Source organism: Macaca fascicularis, chromosome 2 (genome assembly GCF_037993035.2).
Source record: "Macaca fascicularis isolate 582-1 chromosome 2, T2T-MFA8v1.1".
Taxonomy (NCBI): Eukaryota; Metazoa; Chordata; class Mammalia; order Primates; family Cercopithecidae; genus Macaca; species Macaca fascicularis.
The window spans coordinates 148562829-148584317 of NC_088376.1; the positions used below are offsets into that span (position 1 = coordinate 148562829).

The 21489-nt window shown below is 43.2% G+C and overlaps 1 protein-coding gene and 1 pseudogene across 7 annotated transcripts in view; one reads left to right on the forward strand and one right to left on the reverse strand.

Moving 5' to 3' along the window:
- Positions 1–21489, forward strand: part of TATDN2 (TatD DNase domain containing 2) — a 42483-nt gene that overhangs the window by 7645 nt on the left and 13349 nt on the right. For all 7 annotated transcript variants that reach the window (XR_006695822.3, XR_012431468.1, XR_012431469.1 and 4 more), the window contains exon 3: positions 5622–6155. Coding sequence is in view for 4 of the 7 variants with exons in the window: in XM_005547801.5 (XP_005547858.3) it covers positions 5622–6155 (534 nt within the window). In the remaining 3 variants the exon portion in view is untranslated. The remainder of the gene's footprint in view (positions 1–5621; positions 6156–21489) is intronic.
- Positions 9311–10280, reverse strand: LOC102135768 (nuclear transcription factor Y subunit beta pseudogene; annotated as a pseudogene).

Consider the following 21489-nt stretch of genomic DNA (forward strand, 5'->3'; position numbering starts at 1 on the left):
AGTAGGTGGGACTACAGGCAGGCACCACCATGCCCAGCTAATTTTTCTGTATTTTTTGTAGAGGTGAGTTTTTTCTGCCATGTTGCCCAGGCTGTTGTTGAACTTGTGGGCTCGAGCGATCTGCCTGCCTCAGCCTCCCAAAGTTCTGAGATTATAGGCAGGAGCCACCATGCCCGGCCAACTGTGTTTCTCACTTTCATATTTCATTACTCCTTTTCCCTTGGCTTCCAGGATGTTAGGGAGAACTTGAGTTTGAATCCTGGTTCTGCCACTTACAAGCCGTGTAGCAGTTTCACTTTCTGTAAAAGAAGGATGACAGCTGTGACCGTTCTGTAAATTGTAAATCTGTTTGAAGACATAAGGTATATCATTATCCTCCTAATTTTTTTTCCTCCCCCAACTCCAGTCCTGGTCTTCACAACCAGAGATTGCAAAACTGCTGGTCTGTGGACTGGATGTAACCTGCTAGGTCCTTACAGTGTTTAACATTTTGGGACAATTCACATTAAGAATTAATGACTCCAGGCTGGGTGTGGTGGCTCACGCCTGTAATCCCAGCACTTTAGGAGGCTCAGGTGGGCTGATCCCTTGAGGCTGGGAGTTCAAAACCAGCTTGGCCAACATGGAGAAACCTTGTCTCTACCAAAAAGACAAACTTTAGCTGGGTGTGGTGGCACACGCCTGTAATCCTAACTTGTCAGGAGACTGAGGCAGGAGAGTCGCTTGAACCTGAGAGGCAGATGTTGCAAGTGAGCCAAGATGGCGCCACTGCACTCCAGCCTGGGCGACAGTGAGACTGTCTCAAAAAATAGAAGTTGGCCGGGCGCGGTGGCTCAAGCCTGTAATCCCAGCACTTTGGGAGGCCGAGACGGGCGGATCACGAGGTCAGGAGATCGAGACCATCCTGGCTAACCCGGTGAAACCCCGTCTCTACTAAAAAATACAAAAAACTAGCCGGGCGAGGTGGCGGGCGCCTGTAGTCCCAGCTACTCGGGAGGCTGAGGCAGGAGAATGGCGTAAACCCGGGAGGCGGAGCTTGCAGTGAGCTGAGATCTGGCCACTGCACTCCAGCCTGGGCGACAGAGTGAGACTCCGTCTCAAAAAAAAAAAAAAAAAAATAGAAGTTACAACTCCAGTCTAAGTCCCTACCTTGAACTGAAGACTTGAATGACGTCGCCTCCCCACTTTATGTCCCCTTTTCTTGTTTTTCTCCTTGGCAGTTATCACTCTCTAACATACATATTTCACTTGTCTTACCTTTCTCCTGGTTTTCTCTTCCCTCACCAGCTAGAGTGTGAGCTCCAGGAGGCAGACGTTCTTGTATGTTGTTATTACTTTTTTTGGAGACAGCGTCTCCAAAAGGTTGGAGGATCTCCACAGGCTGAAGTGCAGTGGCACAGTCTCGGCTCACTGTGACCTTGACCTTCCAGACTCAAGCAATCCTTCTGTCTCAGCTCCTGGAGTAGCTAGGACTACAGGCATGGGTCACTGCACCCAGCTAATTTTTGTATTTTTCTTGTACAGATGGGGTCTCGCTATGTTGCCCAGGCTGGTCTTGAACTCCTAGGCTCAAATGATCCTCCTGCCTTGGCCTCCCAAAGTGCTGGAATTGCAGGCATGAGCCACCACACCCAGCCTTGTTTTTTTTATTGAACGCTAAACCCACAGGTCTAGAACCGTGCCTGCTGGCACAGAGTAAGTGCTTAGTAAGTGCTTGCTGAATGGTTGAAAAATGCACTAAATTCAATATTTCTGGTTTTACTTGGAAAAAAACAGAATCTCTAACTCTGATGCTCTACTACCAAATGGCACCAGTAGAGGTGAGGAGCAGTTGCCCGTCTGAGGGTGTAGGCGCTCTTCAGTTTGCTGCAGACCTCACCATCTGTGTTGTATACCTGGCTTCAGCGGGAGCAGAGGGCAGAGGTGGAGAGGCAGTCAAAGTGGAGATTGGGCCTTGACAGACAGGTAGGAACACAAAATGGGATGGAGGCAAGGACATGGCAAGCAGAGGAGATAAGATGTGCCAGCAAATGTGTGAGAGGGTGTGATGGGCCAAGGGTGGCAGGTAGTTGGTGGCAGGCAGAAGAGGGCACCAGAGAAGTGGGGTGGGAAGTTGGGGCTGTGTCTCAACAAGGCAGGCCCTGGGAGTCATCAAGTTTATTATTAGTATTAGAGGCCAGGCAACGGTGGCTCGTGCCTGTAATACCAGCACTTTGGGAGGCTAAGGCGGACAGATCACTTGAGGTTAGGCCAACATGGTGAAACCCTATCTCTACTAAAAATAATTTAAAAAAATTAGCCAGGTGTGGTGGCCGATGCTTGTAATCTCAGCTACTCGAGAGGGAGGCTAAAGCACAAGAATCACTTGAACCTCAGAGGCGGAGGTTGCAGTGAGCAGACACTGTGCCACTGCACTCCAGCCTGGGCAACAGAGTGAGATTTTGCCTCAAATATAAATAAATAAATAAATAAATATATATATATATATTTATTAGAATTCCTTAAATATAAAAAGATATAAAGAAAACAGGCTGGGCATGGTGGCTCACACCTGTAATCCCAGCACTTTGGGAGGCCGAGGTGGGTGGATCACCTGAGGTCGGGAGCTCAAGACCAACCTGGCCAACATGGCGAAACCCCGTCTCTACTAAAAATACAAAAATTAGCTGGTGTGGTTGCATATGCCTGTAATCCCAGGTACTTGGGAGGCTGAGACAGGAGAATCTGTGGAACCTGGGAGACGGAGGTTGCAGTGAGCTGAGATTGCATCACTGCGCTCAAAAAAAAAGAAAAGAGGCCGGGCGCGGTGGCTCAAGCCTGTAATCCCAAGCACTTTGGGAGGCCAAGATGGGCGGATCACGAGGTCAGGAGATCGAGACCATCCTGGCTAACCCGGTGAAACCCTGTCTCTCATAAAAAATACAAAAAAACTAGCCGGGCGAGGTGGTGGGCACCTGTAGTCCCAGCTACTAGGGAGGCTGAGGCAGGAGAATGGCGTGAACCCGTGAGGCGGAGCTTGCAGTGAGCTGAGATCTGGCCACTGCACTCCAGCCTGGGCGACAGAGCGAGACTCCGTCTCACACACAAAAAAAAAGAAAACAAAACAAAACAAAAATGACCCATAACCTCCTTTAACAAATAATCCCTGTAGACACATGTTAGAAAATTCAGAAAGTAAGAAAATTTAGTAAGTACAGAGGGGTTCAAAATGATAGCACACACCACCTTTCCTATTCATCTTCGTGAAGTGAGCAGCTGCCAACAGTTTGAGTACTTTCCGGAAAATAGATGCCTATATTAACAAGTGTAGATTTCTAAAGGTTTATGATTCTTTTCCTCCGTCCCACTCTGTCGCCCAGGCTGGAGTGCGGTGGCGTGATCTCCGCTCACTGCAAGCTCCATCTCCCGGGTTCACGCCATTCTCCTGCCTCAGCCTCCCAAGTAGTTGGGACTACAGGCGCCGGCCACTATGCCTGGCTAATTTCTTTGTATTTTTAGTAGAGAATGGATTTCACCGTGTTAGCCAGGATGGTCTCAATCTCTGGACCTTGTGATCCACCCACCTTGGCCTCCCAAAGTGCTGGGATTACAGGTGTGAGCCACCTCGCCCGGCCAGGTTTAAGATTCTTTTAAGTTTTATTTTTCTTTGGCCCTTGACTCAGGATAATGATTAAAACAAAAAAGACAAAAAACCAAAAATATTATGTGCTCTTCGGAAAAAAAATTTCAAATGGATACAAGAAGCTTATAATATAAGAGCCTAAGCCTTTTTTTTTTTTTTTTTTTTTTTGAGAAGGAGTTTCATTCTTGCCCCCCCGACTGGAGTGCAGTGGCGTGATCCCGGCTCACTGCAACCTCTGCCTCCTGGGTTCAACTGATTCTCCTACTTCAGCCTCTCGAGTAGCTGGGACTACAGGCATGTGCCACCACGCCCGGCTAATTTTTTTTTTTTTTTTTTGAGACGGAGTTTCACTCTTGTTGCCCGGGCTGGAGTGCAGTGGCACAATCTTGCCTCAATGCAACCTCCGCCTTCTGGTTTCAAGCGATTCTCTTGCCTCAGTCTCCTGAGTAGGGGGGATTACAGGTGCCTGCTACCACGCCCGGCTAATTTTTATATTTTTATTAGAGACAGGGTTTTGCCATGTTGGACAGGCTGGTCTCAAACTCCTGACATCAGGTGATCCACTTGCCTCGGCTTCCCAAAGTGCTGGGATTACAGGTGTGAGCCACCGTGCCCAGCCGAGCCTAACCCTCTTTTTACTTCCCTGCATTACCCAAAGAGATCCATTGTAAACAGTTTGGCTTTTTAGACTTTGCTAATATATACATATAAAGCAATTTTGTCTTTTTTTTTTTTTTTTTGAGACAGGGTCTCACTCTGTTGCCCAGGCTGGAGTGCAGTGGTGCCATCACGGCTCACTGAAACCTCTGCCTCCCAGGTTCAAGCGATTCTTGTGCCTTAGCCTCCCATGTAGCTGGGATCACAGGCATGTGCCATCATGGCCTAGCTAATTTTTGTATTTTTAGTAGAGACAGGGTTTTGCCACGTTGCCCAAGCTGGTCTTGAATTCCCGAGCCCAAGTGATCTTCCTGCCTCGGCCTCCCAAAATTGGGATTGGGATTACAGGCGTGAGCCACTGCGCCCCACGTGTTTTTATAGAGATGGGGTTTCGCCATGTTGGCCAGGCTTGTCTCTAACACCTGGGTTCAAGCAGTCCACCTGCCTCGGCTTCCCAGAGTGCTGAATTACAGGCATGAGCCACTGTGCCTGGTCTGTATTTACTTTTGAGAGGAATTTAATAGAAATGATTTAGGAGTGTAAATGGGATAATGGTTTACTGCTTATGGAATGGCCTTAGGGGGACATTTGTGGAGTGTTCTTACACCCGACTGGGATTAGACTAGATTGGAATTTCACAGCAAAATAGTCTTGCAGACAAAAAGTTTAGCTTTTTCTTTGTGGAGTCCTGGAGTGAGTGGGCGCAAGAGGGGGGCTGAGGCTTCACTTCCGTCTTGGAGGAAGTTTGTCGTTGGGAGCAGTCTATCTTGATTGACCCTGGTGCAGTCACTGAGAAACTGAGGCATTTTCCAAAACCAAGTTGATCATTTGAGGGGCAGAGTTTGCAGAGAACTTTCAGGAGGCTTTGGGTATGGTGGGAAAAACACTGCACTCAGGACTGGGGGATTGGAGTTCCTGGGGCTAGCTCTTCCCCTCACTGGGTCCTCAGGTTTCCTTTACCCTTAGATATGGGATTGGGCTAACTGGTTTCTAGGGCCCTTTCCAGTGGGAAGAGCTTGAGCTGCTGTTTTGCCTGAAGTGCAGTCCTTGCCTTCCAGGAGCTTGCAGTCTGGTTTAATGAGAGTGTTCATTTCAGCTCCTTTCCTCCCCCTGCAGTGAGAGGATATTGTCTGCTGAGCTTGAGAAGGTAAATGCTAAGAAATGGCAGCAATCAACCCCTCTTACAGTGCCACTTCACCACCTGGAGAGAACCTTTGCCTTAGCCACAATCACTTTCCCTTTGACTGGTAGAACCACCACTGATTTATAATTTGCCAAATGCTTCATGTACGAAAGTGCCCTTGGAACAGCCCTTTCAATTCTGTTTTGTTTTTTTTTCCAGGTTGATTCCAAAGATAGTTCTCATAACTCCACAAACTCTGAATTTGCAGCTGAAGCTGAGGGTCAGAATGATACAATTGAGGAACCCAACAAGGTCCAGAAAAGGAAGAGGGATAGACTTCGAGACCAGGGCTCCACAATGATCTACCTGAAGGCTATCCAGGGCATCCTGGGGAAATCGATGCCAAAAAGGAAGGGAGAGGCTGCCATTCGGGCAAAACCAAGCACAGCAGAGCGTCCCAGCCGTGGAGAAGGACCAGCCAGGAGTGAAGGACCAGCCAAGACTGCAGAAGGAGCAGCCAGGAGTGTCACAGTCACCACTGCTCAGAAGGAGAAAGACTCAACCCCAGAGATCAGCGTGGAGGAGGACAAGACTGTGCCAGAGAAGAGCAGCTTCTACGACAGGAGAGTAGTTATAGACCCTCAGGAGGAACCCAGTGAGGAGCCCCTTGGGGACCGAAGGACAGTCATTGACAAATGCTCTCCACCGCTAGAATTCTTGGATGATGCTGACTCTCATTTAGAAATCCAAAAGGTGAGTAAAGCTCACACCAGGCATCTGACTTTTTAGTTCTCTTGATGAAATGTGTTCCATCTTTCTAGTTCGATCCTAAGTGTTACTGGTTAAAAACAGTACTTTACGTAACCAGGCCTCCAAGAAACAAATTGATGGTTTTCTTCTAACATACTTTTCAGATTTTCAGTTATTAATAAATGTAAACTGAGTTTTTTTTTTTTTTTTTAAAGGATTTATATGTTACGATGTGGGTTTAGCTGCTGTGTAAAAGGCCAAAGTAACAGTGGCTTAAGTTTGACTTAAGAAGGATGGCTTCATCACGTCAGAGATACTGGTGCCTTTTGTCTTGATTCTCTATCACCCCTCAACACAGTGTCCATCTCTTGGTGTGAAATGGGTACTCTGATAGGATGCAGGGTTTGTTAATGTGGGCATTCTGGCCAGTGGGAAGGGGAGAAGAGGAAAGTGTATTCCTTCCTTGTTAAGAGCTTGGCTCAAGAGTTGCACACGGTATATCTGCTATTGACAAGAGTGGGGAAACCTGGTTGACACCTAGCTGCAAGGGAATCTGGAAAATCAGCCTTCATCTAGGCAGACTTATACCTTGATAACCAGAGAAGAAGGGAAGGATGTCATTGGAGGGATACTAGTGATTTTTAACATAGCTTATAATTGAGGGGCAGCATTCTTCCATCTTTTTGGTTGTTGTTGTTGAGACAGAGTCTTGCTCTGTTGCCCAGGCTGGAGTGCAATGGCGTGATCTTGGCTCACTGCAACCTTCGCCTTCCAGTTTCAAGCAATTCTCCTGCCTCAGCCTCCCGAGTAGCTGGGATTACAGGTGTGCGCCACCAAACCCGGCTAATTTTTGTATTTTTAGTAGAGATGGGATTTCTCCATGTCGGTCAGGCTGGTCTCAAACTCCTGACCTTGTGATCCACCTGCCTTGGCCTCCCAAAGTGGCGGGATTGCAGGCGTGAGCCACTGTGCCTGGCCGCATTCCTTCATCTTACTCGTCTCCACCCATCCTTTATTACTGCTCCACAGGCAGCTTCTCATCTTTTAGCTCTTTCTTCTAGTACTTACCCTATGTTTCTAAATAATCTTTACTGTTGATCAGTTTTACAGTTTTAGATGTCTGAGAACTTCTTGCTTGGGAGATGAGAATTTAGTTCTCTGTACCTCCTTCAGAAGCACCCACACCCAGGGATACATTAGCTTCCCCTTTTTGCAGCCTCCCTGTGTGGCTTGAATACCTTTTGGATTAAGTCTGTTTAAGATTGGTTACTGCCATGTTCACAGCTGAGTCGCTTTGTATACTACGATCACATTTTCTTTCTTGTAAAACTTCATTTTCCTTAAAGTTCATCATTACTTTGTTTTTCCTTTGGTTTTCCTTGTACCTTTCACTAATTAATCTCCAAACTGTGAGAGCCATAAAATCCTTCTCAATATGGTCAAAGTAAGGAATCTGTTCCTTTTTTTTTTTTTTTGGCTTGGAGGCATACGTCTTCAGCCGTCTGTCGTCCTGCTCTGCTCTGCTCTGGTCTGGACTGCTTGCCCTTAGGCCAGCTGGCAGCTGTCTCTCTGGAGCCTCCTTCACATTTCTCCCGGATCGAGTCTTCTGCTACCTATAACTCTGTGTCTTCTCATGTTCTTCTTCCTTGGTTTACTCTCACATTTTGGTGGAATACTTTTTCTAGTAGCTTCTTGAGAAAGGGTACATGGAGAAATTTTTTTGGAAAACGTTTGTCTGAGATTGCCTTTTTTTTGACCTGGAAAAGATGTTCCCAATATATTGTTAAGTGAAAAAAGCAGGTTACAAAACGGTATGCACAATATGAGCCCATTTTTATAAAAATATACATATTTAGCAAAGTAAACGGACAAATGATGTTTATCAAAATATTAACATTGGTTCTTTTAACATAGTGGGATGATTGTTGATTTTGCTTAACTACTCCCCCATTTTTTCCTATTTGAATTTACTATAATGAAGATTGCTTTTTAAATGGATAGTAGGAGATGAGGGCATTATTAACCTCTGATTAGCCCAAATATACTCCTAACGGTCCTTCTGGCAAAGTAAATGTTTCTATTCAGCCTATATCTGGGAAATTGCTTCTACCTTACAAATTTGAGTGTCCTTCAAAGATGATATTCACTCCAACTTCCTTTTAGGCAAACTATACAATAGCAATTTTTGATATTTAAAAACTTAAAAAACATCCCTCAACTTAATACCAAAAAGAATAGATGAGAAAATACAAATCCTCACTTTTCAAAAAGAAACAATCCAAGTACATACTACTAAATTATACAAAGTTACGTTATGTAAGTTTAGTTTATTGCAGAGATGAAGACAACACACTAGAAGTTGGCAGCTTCTATTTCACACTGTTCACAGCACTCACTCGGTTCTCCATTTCATTCACTCACCCATGCAAAAGGTCTGTACACGCAATGATGTCTGATGTTTCTTGGTTTCCATAGTATAACAGGAAACTTGACATTTCAATTAAAAAGGTAAAATGAAGACATTTACCATCAGACTATAAAATTCCTCTTCTGTAAGAGGATACTATAGTACTTGAAGATATGATTTGAAACAAAATCATGTACCAAATGAAAGGGGCACCACTTCAAGAGCACTAGGACTACATTAAACTTAAATATATTCCAACGTTCTTAAAAATGTGACTCAAAACCACATCTAATCTTAAAAAAGCTCCAATAACTAAAACTACATTAACAGGCACGATGAACAGTGTAAACACTGTTAACGGGCACCAAGTTTAACAGGGCAGATGATATTTGCTTCTGCATTCACACTTACTCAATTACATTTTTTTAAAAAATGATGCTGCTTAAACTATTAATGTTTTACAAAAAAAAATAATTTTAATAAATACAGCAAATGCTAGAAATCTAGCTAGGTTATCATGCAAGGTATAACCAAGACAAACAAATTTATAATAAAGGCACTTGCATTCAAAATGAACTCTACGCTTATATTTTATTAAAAGGGCAAACATCATGAATTAACCCAGCTGCTTACTTGAATTACAAAAGTAACATGATTCAATATGAAAATAAGAAACTGTCTACAAATCTCTGACAGTAATAAATTGCAATGTGCAATGCATACAGGAGTCATACAGAGCAACAAACTCTCGTACAAAACAAAAGTATTTTAATACCTTTAAAATCCAAATTTTTCTTTAAAATCATTCATGAAAAAGATTCTCAAGTCAGAATTAACACCTCAATTAGTCAAGCATCAGGAAACTACACTGCAGCTATTAATATACAAAAATACATCTTTTCACCGTCTTTCCTTCTGATGCCTCTGTTCCAGAATCATACAGACTCTCATTTCTCTACACTCCCCATTCCATCATTTCTTTAGATCGTGAAAACTGAATTTGCTGAACACCAGAAATCTGTTGATACGATGTTGTGTAAACCATAACATTTTGTTGTTGACCGTCTGTGGTTATTAAGCCAGCTGGTAACTGGTTAGTAAATGCCTCCTCTGTAAGCTCTTCACTTAGTCCATCTGTAGCTGTGACTGCTCCACCAATTCCCTTTTCTCCTTTCATAGCCTTTCTGAATTTCTGAAGGTATAATTTCAGAGGTTTCACCTAACTGTCAAAGCCTAAGGTAGACATAGCAAAGAGAATATCTTCTCCATTGATTGTTTTTCGCTTCTCTTGATGGCACCTTTCGCTTGCCTCAGATGTTCTATAAAGCTGAGGAACTCACTCACACACTCTTGAACACATTCTTTGGCATCTTTTGTAATCTTTCCCGTTTGAGGGATAGCATTTTTCATTATCCTAGCCACATTTGCTATTGGAAGATATACATCTTGTTCTCTGAAACTTTCTTTTGAACCATTTGTGTCCTCATGATCATTCATGCTATCCTCAGTATCATCATGAGGGTATATAACATAATGACTTCCTCCAATATAGTCTGCAGAGATTCCTAGTTGAGAAGCATCTGTTGTAGAACTATCACCATCCATTGTCATGAAATACTGTCAGAACTGTGTTGTCAGTGGTGCTGAAGAACACCTGTCTAAAAAGGTGTCTAATCTTCGTGATTTCAACCTCCAATGCAGCCCTGGTTGGCTCCTGTCTCCCAAGATTGCCTTTATTTTACCTTTAACTTTGATTGCAAGCTTGCCTGGTTTCGGAATTCTAGGTTGGAAATCATTTTGTTCGGGATTTTGAAGGCATTGCTCCTTTTCTTCTGGGCCTTTTTTTTTTTTTTTTGAGATGGAGTCTCACTTTGTCTTGCCCAGGCTGGAGTGCAGTGGTATGATCTTGGCTCACTACAGCCTCCACCTCCCAGATTCAAGTGATTCTCCTGTCTCAGCCTCCTGAGTAGTTGGGATTATAGGCGCATGCCACCACACCTGGCTAATTTTGTATTTTTAGTAGAGACAGAGTTTCTTCATGTTGGCCAAGACTGGTCTCGAACCCCTGACCTAAGGTGATCCACCTACCTAGGCTTCCCAAAGTACTGGGATTACATGTGTGAGCTACCTTGCCTGACCTCTTCTGGTTTTCTTGATGTCTGAAGCTATTCTGGTTCCTTGGTGTATGATTGTTTTTGTCTGTACATATATATATATATATATATATTTTTTTTTTTTTTTTTTTTGCTGTGAGACAGAGTCTTGCTCTGTCGGCCAGGCTGGAGTCCAGGGGCACGATCTCAGCTCACTGCAATCTTCGCCTCCTAGGTTCAAGTGATTCTCCTGCCTTAGCCTCCTGAGTAGCTGGGATTACAGGCGTGTGCGACCACACCCGGCTAATTTTTGTATTTTTAGTAGAGATGGGGTTTCACCATGTTGGTGAGGCTGGTCTTGAACTCCTGACCTTGTGATCTGCCTGCCTCGGCCTCCCAAAGTGCTGGGATTACAGGTGTGAGCCACCATGGGTTTTTCAGGACTGGTCCTCTAATTTTATTGCCTTTCTCCTTGTTTCTAGCCAATTTCTTGCTTTACTTTGTAGGAGATTTCCTTTTCTTTATCTTCCAACCCAGCTGTTTTATTTAGTTTTACTTTCTGCTGTCATGCTTTTATTATCCAAGAAGATGATTATTATCATCTTCTGTTACCTCTTTTAGGAATTCATGGTAGTTTTTTGGCTTGGTTTTAGTTTTCTTTAAGTTGGTTCTTTCTGTTTCTTTTGATTTCTTCTGTGTTAGAGGCTGTCTTCACATGTCTGGTAATCTTTGATTGTCTGTGATCAAGAATGGGAGGATTTAAAAGCTATTTGGAAGCTCTGAGCGCAAAGACTTTGAGCTTTGCTTTGGGATGATCTGGAGAGCATAACCCTCCTCCCTTCGCCATGTCACTGCTTTTAGGAAAAGTGCTGGAATTACAGGCATGAGCCCCATGCCCAGCCTAAATTAAAAGTTTTGGCCAGGCGCGGTGGCTCATGCCTGTAATCCAAGCACTTTGGGAGGCCGAGGCAGGTGGATCACCTGAAGTCAGGAGATCGAGACCAGCCTGACCAACATGGTGAAATCCCGTCTCTACTAAAAATACAAAAATTAGCCAGGCATAGTGGTCCATGCCTGTAATTCCAGCTGCTCAGGAGGCTGAAACAGGAGAATCGCTTGAACCCAGGAGGAGGAGGTGGCAGTGAGCTAAGATCACACCACTGCATTCCAGCCTGGGCCACAGAGTGAGACTCTGTCTCAAAAAGACAAAAAAGAAAAAAAGAATTAGCAGCAATGAAAAAACAAACAGAAACAAAACAAAACAAAACAAAACCACACACGGGAAAAAAAAGAAAAAGAGCAAAAAAAAAAAATCAACATAAACGTTAGAAGATACGTTAGTTAGAAGAAACGTTAGTTTCATCTGCAACTTCACCCTCACTTTGAGAGATGTGGTACCTCCAATTCCTGAGTCTTTCTGGGGTCCTGTAATCTGGTTCTGGGTTTTTTCTCACTGAAGGCTTAGGTTTTGGCCATCTGATCTCCTTGGCTGATAATCATGAGACGGGCGGATCATGAAGTCAAGAGATCGAGACTATTCTGGCTAACACGGTGAAACACCGTCTCTACTAAAAATACAACAAAATTAGCCGGGCATGGTAGCGGGTGCCTGTAGTCCCAGCTACTCCGGAGGCTGAGGAAGGAGAATGGCGTGAACCAGAGAGGCGGAGCTTGCGGTGAGCCGACATCACGCCACTGCACTCCAGCCTGGGTGACAGAGCAAGACTCTGTCTCAAAAAAAAAAGAAAAAAGTTTTTGTCACCCAGGTTGGAGTGCAGTGGCATGATCATAGCTCATTGCACCTTTGTTTTTCTGTGGTCCCCTTGGTTTAACTTTTCCAAGCGTCAACTTTTGTCTTTTGCTGGGTGGGGAAAGGGCAGGCCATCTGCACAGGGTGGGAGCAGGGGTCTGGAGATCTTGACAGACTTCAACTAATCTCCTATTTTCATCTGCAACTTCACCCTCACTTTGAGAGACGTGGTACCTCCAATTCCTGAGTCTTTCTGGGGTCTTGTAGTCTGGTTCTGGGTTTTTTCTCACTGAAGGCTTAGGTTTTGGCCATCTGATCGCCTTGGCTGATAATCATTAACTCATCTGTTTTCTATGCTCTGTTTTCTGTGAATAATATCCTATTCTCATTTAATTTGCTTTGCTGTTCATTTTGTGTGCTTTCTCCTTGTAGGTTTATATCTTTTCAAATATATTTCGTGTAACTTTAGAAGGGTTTTTGGGTGGGTAGGACAAAAACTATATGTGCTATTATATATAATTGGAAATTCCCACATAAAGTCGGTTTGTAAGGTATTTTCCTCCCAAATATGTAATGGATGTGTTTTCTGTCTAATGTAGATTATCTTACTTGGTTGCCTCAAATTCCATTGTGTGGATGAATTTTCTAAAGTTATACCCAAACTTCTATTTATGAGACTGGATGACATTTAGGTTTTCTCTTACGTATCTATTTGGAGATAGCACCGTGTGGTAAGTGAGCATGTGAGTGTTGGGATCAGACCATTTGGGTTTAAATCTCGGCCCTGCCACTCAAATTAGGATCTTGAGAAAGTCTGCCTCTTGGAGCCCCAGTTTCTTTCTGTGTGTAAAATGGGCTAGCTTTTCAAATGTTACCACTTGTAAAAAGCTAATACAGGGTCAGATGCATTCTGGGTTTACAGCCTCTGTTGCAGCTATTCAACTATGAGTGAAAATGGCCATAGACAACATATAAGTGAACGGGTCGGACTGTATTCCAATAAAACTTTATTTACACAAGCAGGCAGTGTATTGATTGGGTACCTGTGGGCTACAGCATGCGGAACCCTGAATTAATACATGATTCCTCTTTGCTTAGTGCCCAGTAATAGGTGCTCAATAAATGTAACTTTAAATTTTACCATACAGGCTTAAACCTAAGGCAGTCTTTTTTTTTTTTTTTTTTTTTTGAGGCAGAGTCTTGCTCTATCACCCAGGTTGGAGTATAGTGGCTCACTGCAACTTCTGCCTGCCAGGTTCAAGTGATTCTCACGTCTCAGCCTCCTGAACAGCTGGGATTACAGACGTGTACAACCACATTTGGCTAGTTTTTTGTATTTTTAGTAGAGCTGGGGTTTTGCCATGTTGCCCAGGCTGGTCTAGAACTCCTCAGCTCAAGTGATCTGCCTGCTTTGGCCTCCCAAAGTGCTGGGATTACAGGTGTGAGCCACCGTGCCCAGCCAAGGCAGTCTTGAATGTAGACAGTCTCCTATTTACCCCCGACAAAAGAAAATCTGAAAACATTTTCTTGACCAACTTGACTCTAGAAACCTTTCAAGGATTTAGATGACATAATTATTATGTCTGTTTATGGTATATGTTTCTAGTTACATGTGCATTTTTGAAACTGCTTTTTTCCTTACTTTGCCATTTTCCTATCCACTCAGTGATTGTTTTCCTGTTTGTTTCATGATTGTTTTGGTTCATTTGAAGAGGATCCAAATGAGAACTGTATGTGGCAATTTTTAAATGTGTCAAGTCTCTTTGTCTCTATAGATTCTTCTTTCTCCACCTCCAAGATGTTGTAATTTATTTGTTGTAAAAAATGGGGTCATATATCTCGTTTTTGCTGATGAGAATATAGCACTTTTTGAATCTGTGTATTGTTCTTGGAAATTTTGTTCCAAGTTGCAGATAGTCATCATACCACATTGAGGCAGTCTGTTTCCATTTTTCCTCGAGGTGTGTTTTTGGGATTGCCATAATGTGACCACCTCCAGTTATTTTGCAGAGATGTTAATGATGTGTTACTGTATATGATAAACACTTTGACTTTCAGGCGCACGTATACAAAAGTAGACTTGGTTTTTTTTTTTATTTTTATTTTTTTTTGAGACCGAGTCTGGCTCTGTGGCCCAGGCTGGAGTGCAGTGGCGTGATCTCAGCTCACTGCAAGCTCCAGCTCCCGGGTTCATGCCATTCTCCTGCCTCAGCCTCCCGAGTAGCTGGGACTACAGGCGCCTACCACCACGCCCGGCTAATTTTTTGTATTTTTAGTAGAGATGGGGTTTCACCTTGTTAGCCAGGATGGTCTCAATCTCCTGACCTCATGATCCGCCCGTCTCGGCCTCCCAAAGTGCTGGGATTACAGGCTTGAGCCACCGCGCCCGGCCTATCAAAAGTAGACTTGTAATTCCAGTATGTCTCACTAGAAAATTCAGCAGGAGGAGTGAGGTTCCAAGATGGCTGAATAGGAACAGTAGGGGCCGACTGACACCTCATGCGGCCGGGTGCCCCTCTCAGATGAAGCTTCCAGAGGAACGATCAGGCAGCAACATTTGCTGTTCTGCAATATTTGCTGTTCTGCAGCCTCTGCTGGTGAGACCCAGGCAAACAGGGTCTGGAGTGGACCTCCAGCAAACTCCAACAGACCTGCAGCTGAGGGTCCTGACTGTTAGAAGGAAAACTAACAGAAAGGACGTCCACACCAAAACCCTATCTGTATGTCACCATCATCAAAGACCAAAGGTAGACAAAACCACAAAGATGGGGAGAAACCAGAGCAGAAAAGCTGAAAATTCTAAAAATCAGAGTGCCTCTTCTCCTCCAAAGGAATGCAGCTCCTCACCAGCAACAGAACAAAGCTGGACAGAGAATGACTTTTTGAGAGAAGAAGGCTTCGGACGATCAAACTTCTCCAAGCTAAAGGAGGATGTTCGAACGCATTGCAAAGAAGCTAAAAACCTTGAAAAAAGATTAGACGAATGACTAACTAGAATAACCAGTGTAGAGAAGTCCTTAAATGACTTGATGGAGCTGAAAACCATAACACGAGAACTATGTGATGCGTGCATAAGCTTTAGTAGCCGATTCGAGCAACTGGAAGAAAGGGTATCAGTGATTGAAGATCAAATGAATGAAATGAAGTGAGAAGAGAAGTTTAGAGAAAAAAGAGTAAAAAGAAATGAACAGAGCCTCCAAGAAATATGAGACTATGTGAAAATACCAAATCTACGTCTGATTGGTGTACCTGAAAGTGATGGGGAGAATGGAACCAAGTTAGAAAACACCGTTCAGGATATCCAGGAAAACTTCCCCAACCTAGCAAGGCAGGCCAACATTCAAATTCAGGAAATACAGAGAACACCACAAAGATACTCCTTGAGAAGAGCAACTCCAAGACACGTAATTGTCAGATTCACCAAAGTTGAAATGAAAGAAAAAATGTTAAGGGCAGCCAGAGAGAAAGGTTGGATTATCCACAAAGGGAAGCCCATCAGACTAACAGCAGATCTCTTGGCAGAAACTCTACAAGCCAGAAGAGAGTGGGGGCCAATATTCAACATTCTTAAAGAAAAGAATTTTCAACCCAGAATATCATATCCAGCCAAACTAAGCTTCATAAGTGAAGGAGAAATAAAATCCTTTACAGACAAGCAAATGCTGAGAGATTTTGTCACCACCAGGCCTGCCTTACAAGAGCTCCTGAAGGAAGCACTAAACACGGAAAGGAACAACCAGTACCAGCCACTGCGAAAACATGCCAAAATGTAAAGACCATCCATGCTAGGAAGAAACTGCATCAATTAATGAGCAAAATAACCAGCTAACATCATAATGACAGGATCACATTCACATATAACAATATTAACCTTAAATGTAAATGGGCTAAATGCTCCAATTAAAAGACACAGACTGGCAAATTGGATAAAGAGTCAAGACCCATCAGTGTGCTGTATTCAGGAGACCCATCTCACATGCAGAGACATACATAGGCTCAAAATAAAGGGATGGAGGAAGATCTATCAAGCAAATGGAAAACAAACAAACAAAAAAAGCAGGGGTTGCAATCCTAGTCTCTGATAAAACAGACTTTAAACCAACAAAGATCAAAAGAAGACAAGGCCATTACATAATGGTAAAGGGATCAATTCAACAAGTACAGCTAACTATTCTAAATATATATACACCCAATACAGGAACACCCAGATTCATAAAGCAAGTCCTTAGAGACCTACAAAGAGACTTAGACTCCCACACGACAATAATGGGAGACTTTAACACCCCACTGTCAACATTAGACAGATCAATGAGATAGAAAGCTAACAAGGATATCCAGGAATTGAACACAGCTCTGCACTAAGCAGACCTAATAGACATCTACGGAACTCTGCACCCCAAATCAACAGAATATACATTCTTTTCAGTACCACATCGCACTTACTCCAAAATTGACCACATAGTTGGAAGTAAAACACTCTTCAGCAAATGTAAAAGAACAGAAATTATAACAAACTGTCTCTCAGACCACAGTGCAATCAAACTAGAACTCAGGATTAAGAAACTCACTCAAAGCCTTTCAACTACATGGAAACTGAACAAACCTGCTCCTGAATGACTACCGGGTGCATAACGAAATGAAGGCAGAAATAAAGATGTTCTTTGAAACCAATGAGAACAAAGACACAACAAACCAGAATCTCTGGGACACATTTAAAGCAGTGTGTAGAGGGAAATTTATAGCACTAAATGCCCACAAGAGAAAGCAGGAAAGATCTAAAATTGACACCCTAACATCACAATTAAAAGAACTAGAGAAGCAAGAGCAAACACATTCAAAAACTAGCAGAAGGCAAGAAATAACTAAGATCAGAGCAGAACTGAAGGAGTTGGAGACACAAAAAACCCTTCAAAAAATCAACGAATCCAGGAGCTGGTTTTTTGAAACGATCAACAAAATTGGGCCGGGCGCGGTGGCTCAAGCCTGTAATCCCAGCACTCTGGGAGGCCGAGACGGGCGGATCACGAGGTCAGGAGATCGAGACCATCCTGGTTAACATGGTGAAACCCCGTCTCTACTAAAAAAAAAAAATACAAAAAACTAGCCGGGCGAGGTGGCGGATGCCTGTAGTCCCAGCTACTCGGGAGGCTGAGGCAGGAGAATGGCGTGAACCCGGGAGGCGGAGCTTGCAGTGAGCTGAGATCCGGCCACTGCACTCCAGCCTGGGTGACAGCGCGAGACTCCGTCTCAAAAAAAAAAAAAAAAAAAAATTGATAGACCGCTGGCAAGACTAATAAAGAATAAAAGAGAGAAGAATCAGATAGACGCAATAAAAAATGATAAAGAGTTTATCACCACTGTTCCCACAGATACTGACTACCATCAGAGAATACTATCAACACCTCTACGCAAATAAACTAGAAAATCTAGAAGAAATGGATAAATTCCTGGACACATACACCCTCCCAAGACTAAACCAGGAAGAAGTTGAATCCCTGAATAGACCAATAACAGGCTCTGAAATTGAGGCAATAATTAATAGCCTACCAACCAAAAAAAGTCCAGGACCAGATGGATTCACAACCGAGTTCTACTGTAGGTACAAGGAGGAGCTGGTACCATTCCTTCTGAAACTATTCTAATCGATAGAAAAAGAGGCAATCCTCCTTAATTCATTTTATGAGGCCAGCATCATCCTGATACCAAAACCTGGCAGAGACACAACAAAAAGAATTTTAGACCCATATCCCTGATGAACAGCGATGCAAAAATCCTCAATAAAATACTGGCAAACCAAATCCAGCAGCACATCAAAAAGCTTATCCACCATGATCAAGTGGACTTCATCCCTGGGATGCAAGGCTGGTTCAACATGTGCAAATCAATAAACGTAATCCATCATAAAAACAGAACCAAAGACAAAAACTGCATGATTATCTCAATAGATACAGAAAAGGCCTTTGACAAAATTCAGCAGCCCTTCATGCTAAAAACTCTCAATGAATTAGGTATTGATGGGACGTATCTCAAAATAATAAGAGCTATTTATGACAAACCCACAGCCAATATCATACTGAATGGGCAAAAACTGGAAGCATTCCCTTTGAAAACTGGCACAAGACAGGGATGCCCTCTCTCACCACTCCTATTCAACATAGTGTTGGAAGTTCTGGTCAAGGCAATCAGGCAGGAGAAAGAAACAAAGGGCCGGGCGCGGTGGCTCAAGCCTGTAATCCCAGCACTTTGGGAGGCCGAGGTGGGCGGATCACGACGTCAGGAGATCGAGACCATCCTGGCTAACCCGGTGAAACCCCGTCTCTACTAAAAAAAAATACAAAAAAACTAGCTGGGCGAGGTGGCGGGCGCCTGTAGTCCCAGCTGCTCGGGAGGCTGAGGCAGGAGAATGGCGTGAACCTGGGAGGCGGAGCTTGCAGTTAGCTGAGATCCGGCCACTGCACTCCAGCCTGGGCGACAGAGTGAGACTCCGTCTCAAAAAAAAAAAAAAAAAAAAGGCCGGGCGCGGTGGCTCAAGCCTGTAATCCCAGTACTTTGGGAGGCCGAGGCGGGTGGATCACGAAGTCAGGAGATCGAGACCATCCTGGCTAACATGGTGAAACCCCGTCTCTACTAAAAATACAAAAAACTAGCCGGGCGTGGTGGCGGGCGCCTGTAGTCCCAGCTACTCGGAGGCTGAGGCAGGAGAATGGCGTAAACCCGGGAGGCGGAGCTTGCAGTGAGCCGAGATTGTGCCACTGCACTCCAGCCTGGGTGACACAGCGAGACTCCGTCTCAAAAAAACAAAAACAAAAACAAAAAAAAACAAAAAAAAAAACAAAGGGTATTCAATTAGGAAAAGAGGAAGTCAAATTGTCCCTGTTTGCAGATGACACGATTGTATACTTAGAAAACCCCATCGTCTCAGCCCAAAATCTCCTTAAGCTGATAAGCAACTTCAGCAAAGTCTTAGGATACAAAATCAATGTACAAAAATCACAAGCATTCCTATACATCAATAACAGAAAAACAGAGAGCCAAATCATGAGTGAACTCCCATTCACAATTGCTTCAAGGAGAATAAAATATCTAGGAACCCAACTTACAAGGGATGTGAAGGAACTCTTCAAGGAGAACTACAAACCACTGCTCAATGAAATAAAATAGGACACAAACAGATGGAAGAACATTCTATGCCCATGGATAGGAAGAATCAGTATCATGAAAATGGCCATACTGCCCAAGGTAACTTATAGATTCAGTGCCATCCCCATCAAGCTACCAATGACTTTCTTCACAGAATTGGAAATAACTACTTTAAAGTTCATATGGAGCCAAAAAAGAGCCCCCATTGCCAAGACAATCCTAAGCCAAAAGAACACAGCTGGAGGCATCACGCTACCTGACTTCAAACTATACTACAAGGGTACAGTAACCAAAACAGCATGGTACGGGTAACAAAACAGAGATATAGACCAATGGAACAGAACAGAGCCCTCAGAAATAATACCACATATCTATAACCATCTGATCTTTGACAAACCTGACAACAATCAGAAATGGGGAAAGGATCCCCTATTTAATAAATGGTGCTGGGAAAACTGGCTAGCCTATGTAGAAAGCTGAAACTGGATCCCTTCCTTATACCTTATACAAAAATTAATTCAAGTTCGATTAAAGACTTAAATGTTAGACCTAAAACCATAAAAACCCTAGAAGAAAACCTAGGCAATACCATTCAGGACATAGGCATGGGCAAGTACTTCATGTCTAAAACACCAAAAGCAATGGCAGCAAAAGCCAAAACTGACAAATGGGATCTAATTAAACTAATGAGGTTCTGCACATCAAAGGAAACTACCATCACAGTGAACAGGCAGCCTACAGAATGGGAGGAAATTTTTGCAATCTCCCCATCTGACAAAGGGCTAATATCCGGAATCTACAAAGAACTTAAACAAATTATAAGAAAAAACCCCATCAAAAAGTGGGCGAAGGATATGAACAGACACTTCTCAAAAGAAGATATTTATGCAGCCAACAGACACATGAAAAATGCTCATCATCACTGGCCATCGGAGAAATGCAAATCAAAACCACAATAAGATACCATCTCACACCAGTTAGAATGGCGATCATTAAAAAGTCAGGAACCAACAGGTTTTGGAGAGGATGTGGAGAAATAGGAACACTTTTACACTGTTGGTGGGACTGTAAACTAGTTCAACCATTGTAGAAGATAGCGTGGCGATTCCTTAAGGATCTAGAACTAGAAATACCATTTGACCCAGCCATCCCATTACTGGTATATACCCAAAGGATTATAAATCTTGCTGCTATAAAGACACATACACATGTATGTTTATTGCGGTACTATTCACAACAGCAAAGACTTGGAACCAACCCAGATGTCCATCCGTGATAGACTGGATTAAGAAAATGTGGCATATATACACCATGGAATATTGTGCAGCCATGAAAAAGAATGAGTTCATGTCCTTTGTAGGGACATGGATGAAGCTGGAAACCATCATTCTGAGCAAACTGTCGCAAGGACAGAAAACCAAACACCGCATGTTCTTACTCATAGGTGAGAATTGAACAATGAGAACACTTGGACACAGGAAGGGGAACATCACACAATGGAGCCTGTCGTGGGGTAGGGGGAGGGAGGGAGGGATAGCATTAGGAGATATACCTAATGTAAATGACGAGTTAATGGGTGCTGCACAGCAACATGGCACATGTATACATATGTAAGAAACCTGCACGTTGTGCACATGTACCCTAGAACTTAAGGTATAATAATAAATTAAAAAAAAAAAAATTCAGCAGGAAAAAAAATCACAAAAACCTTGTCAAGCTTAGGCAAGACTGCAATTTTTTATTGTCTGAGTTGACAGAAATTTTCTGTTATAAGCAAGATAGTTTTTGAAGGGTTGTTCTCCCTTATAGATAAGTTTTTAAAGATTTTAGGAGAAATTGCAAACATTCAAAGTAAACAGAATAGTGTTTTGAATCACCAGGTACCTATCATCCAGGTTCAAGAGTTCAGATTAAATTTAAAATGTGCTACATTTAAGTTAGCTTACA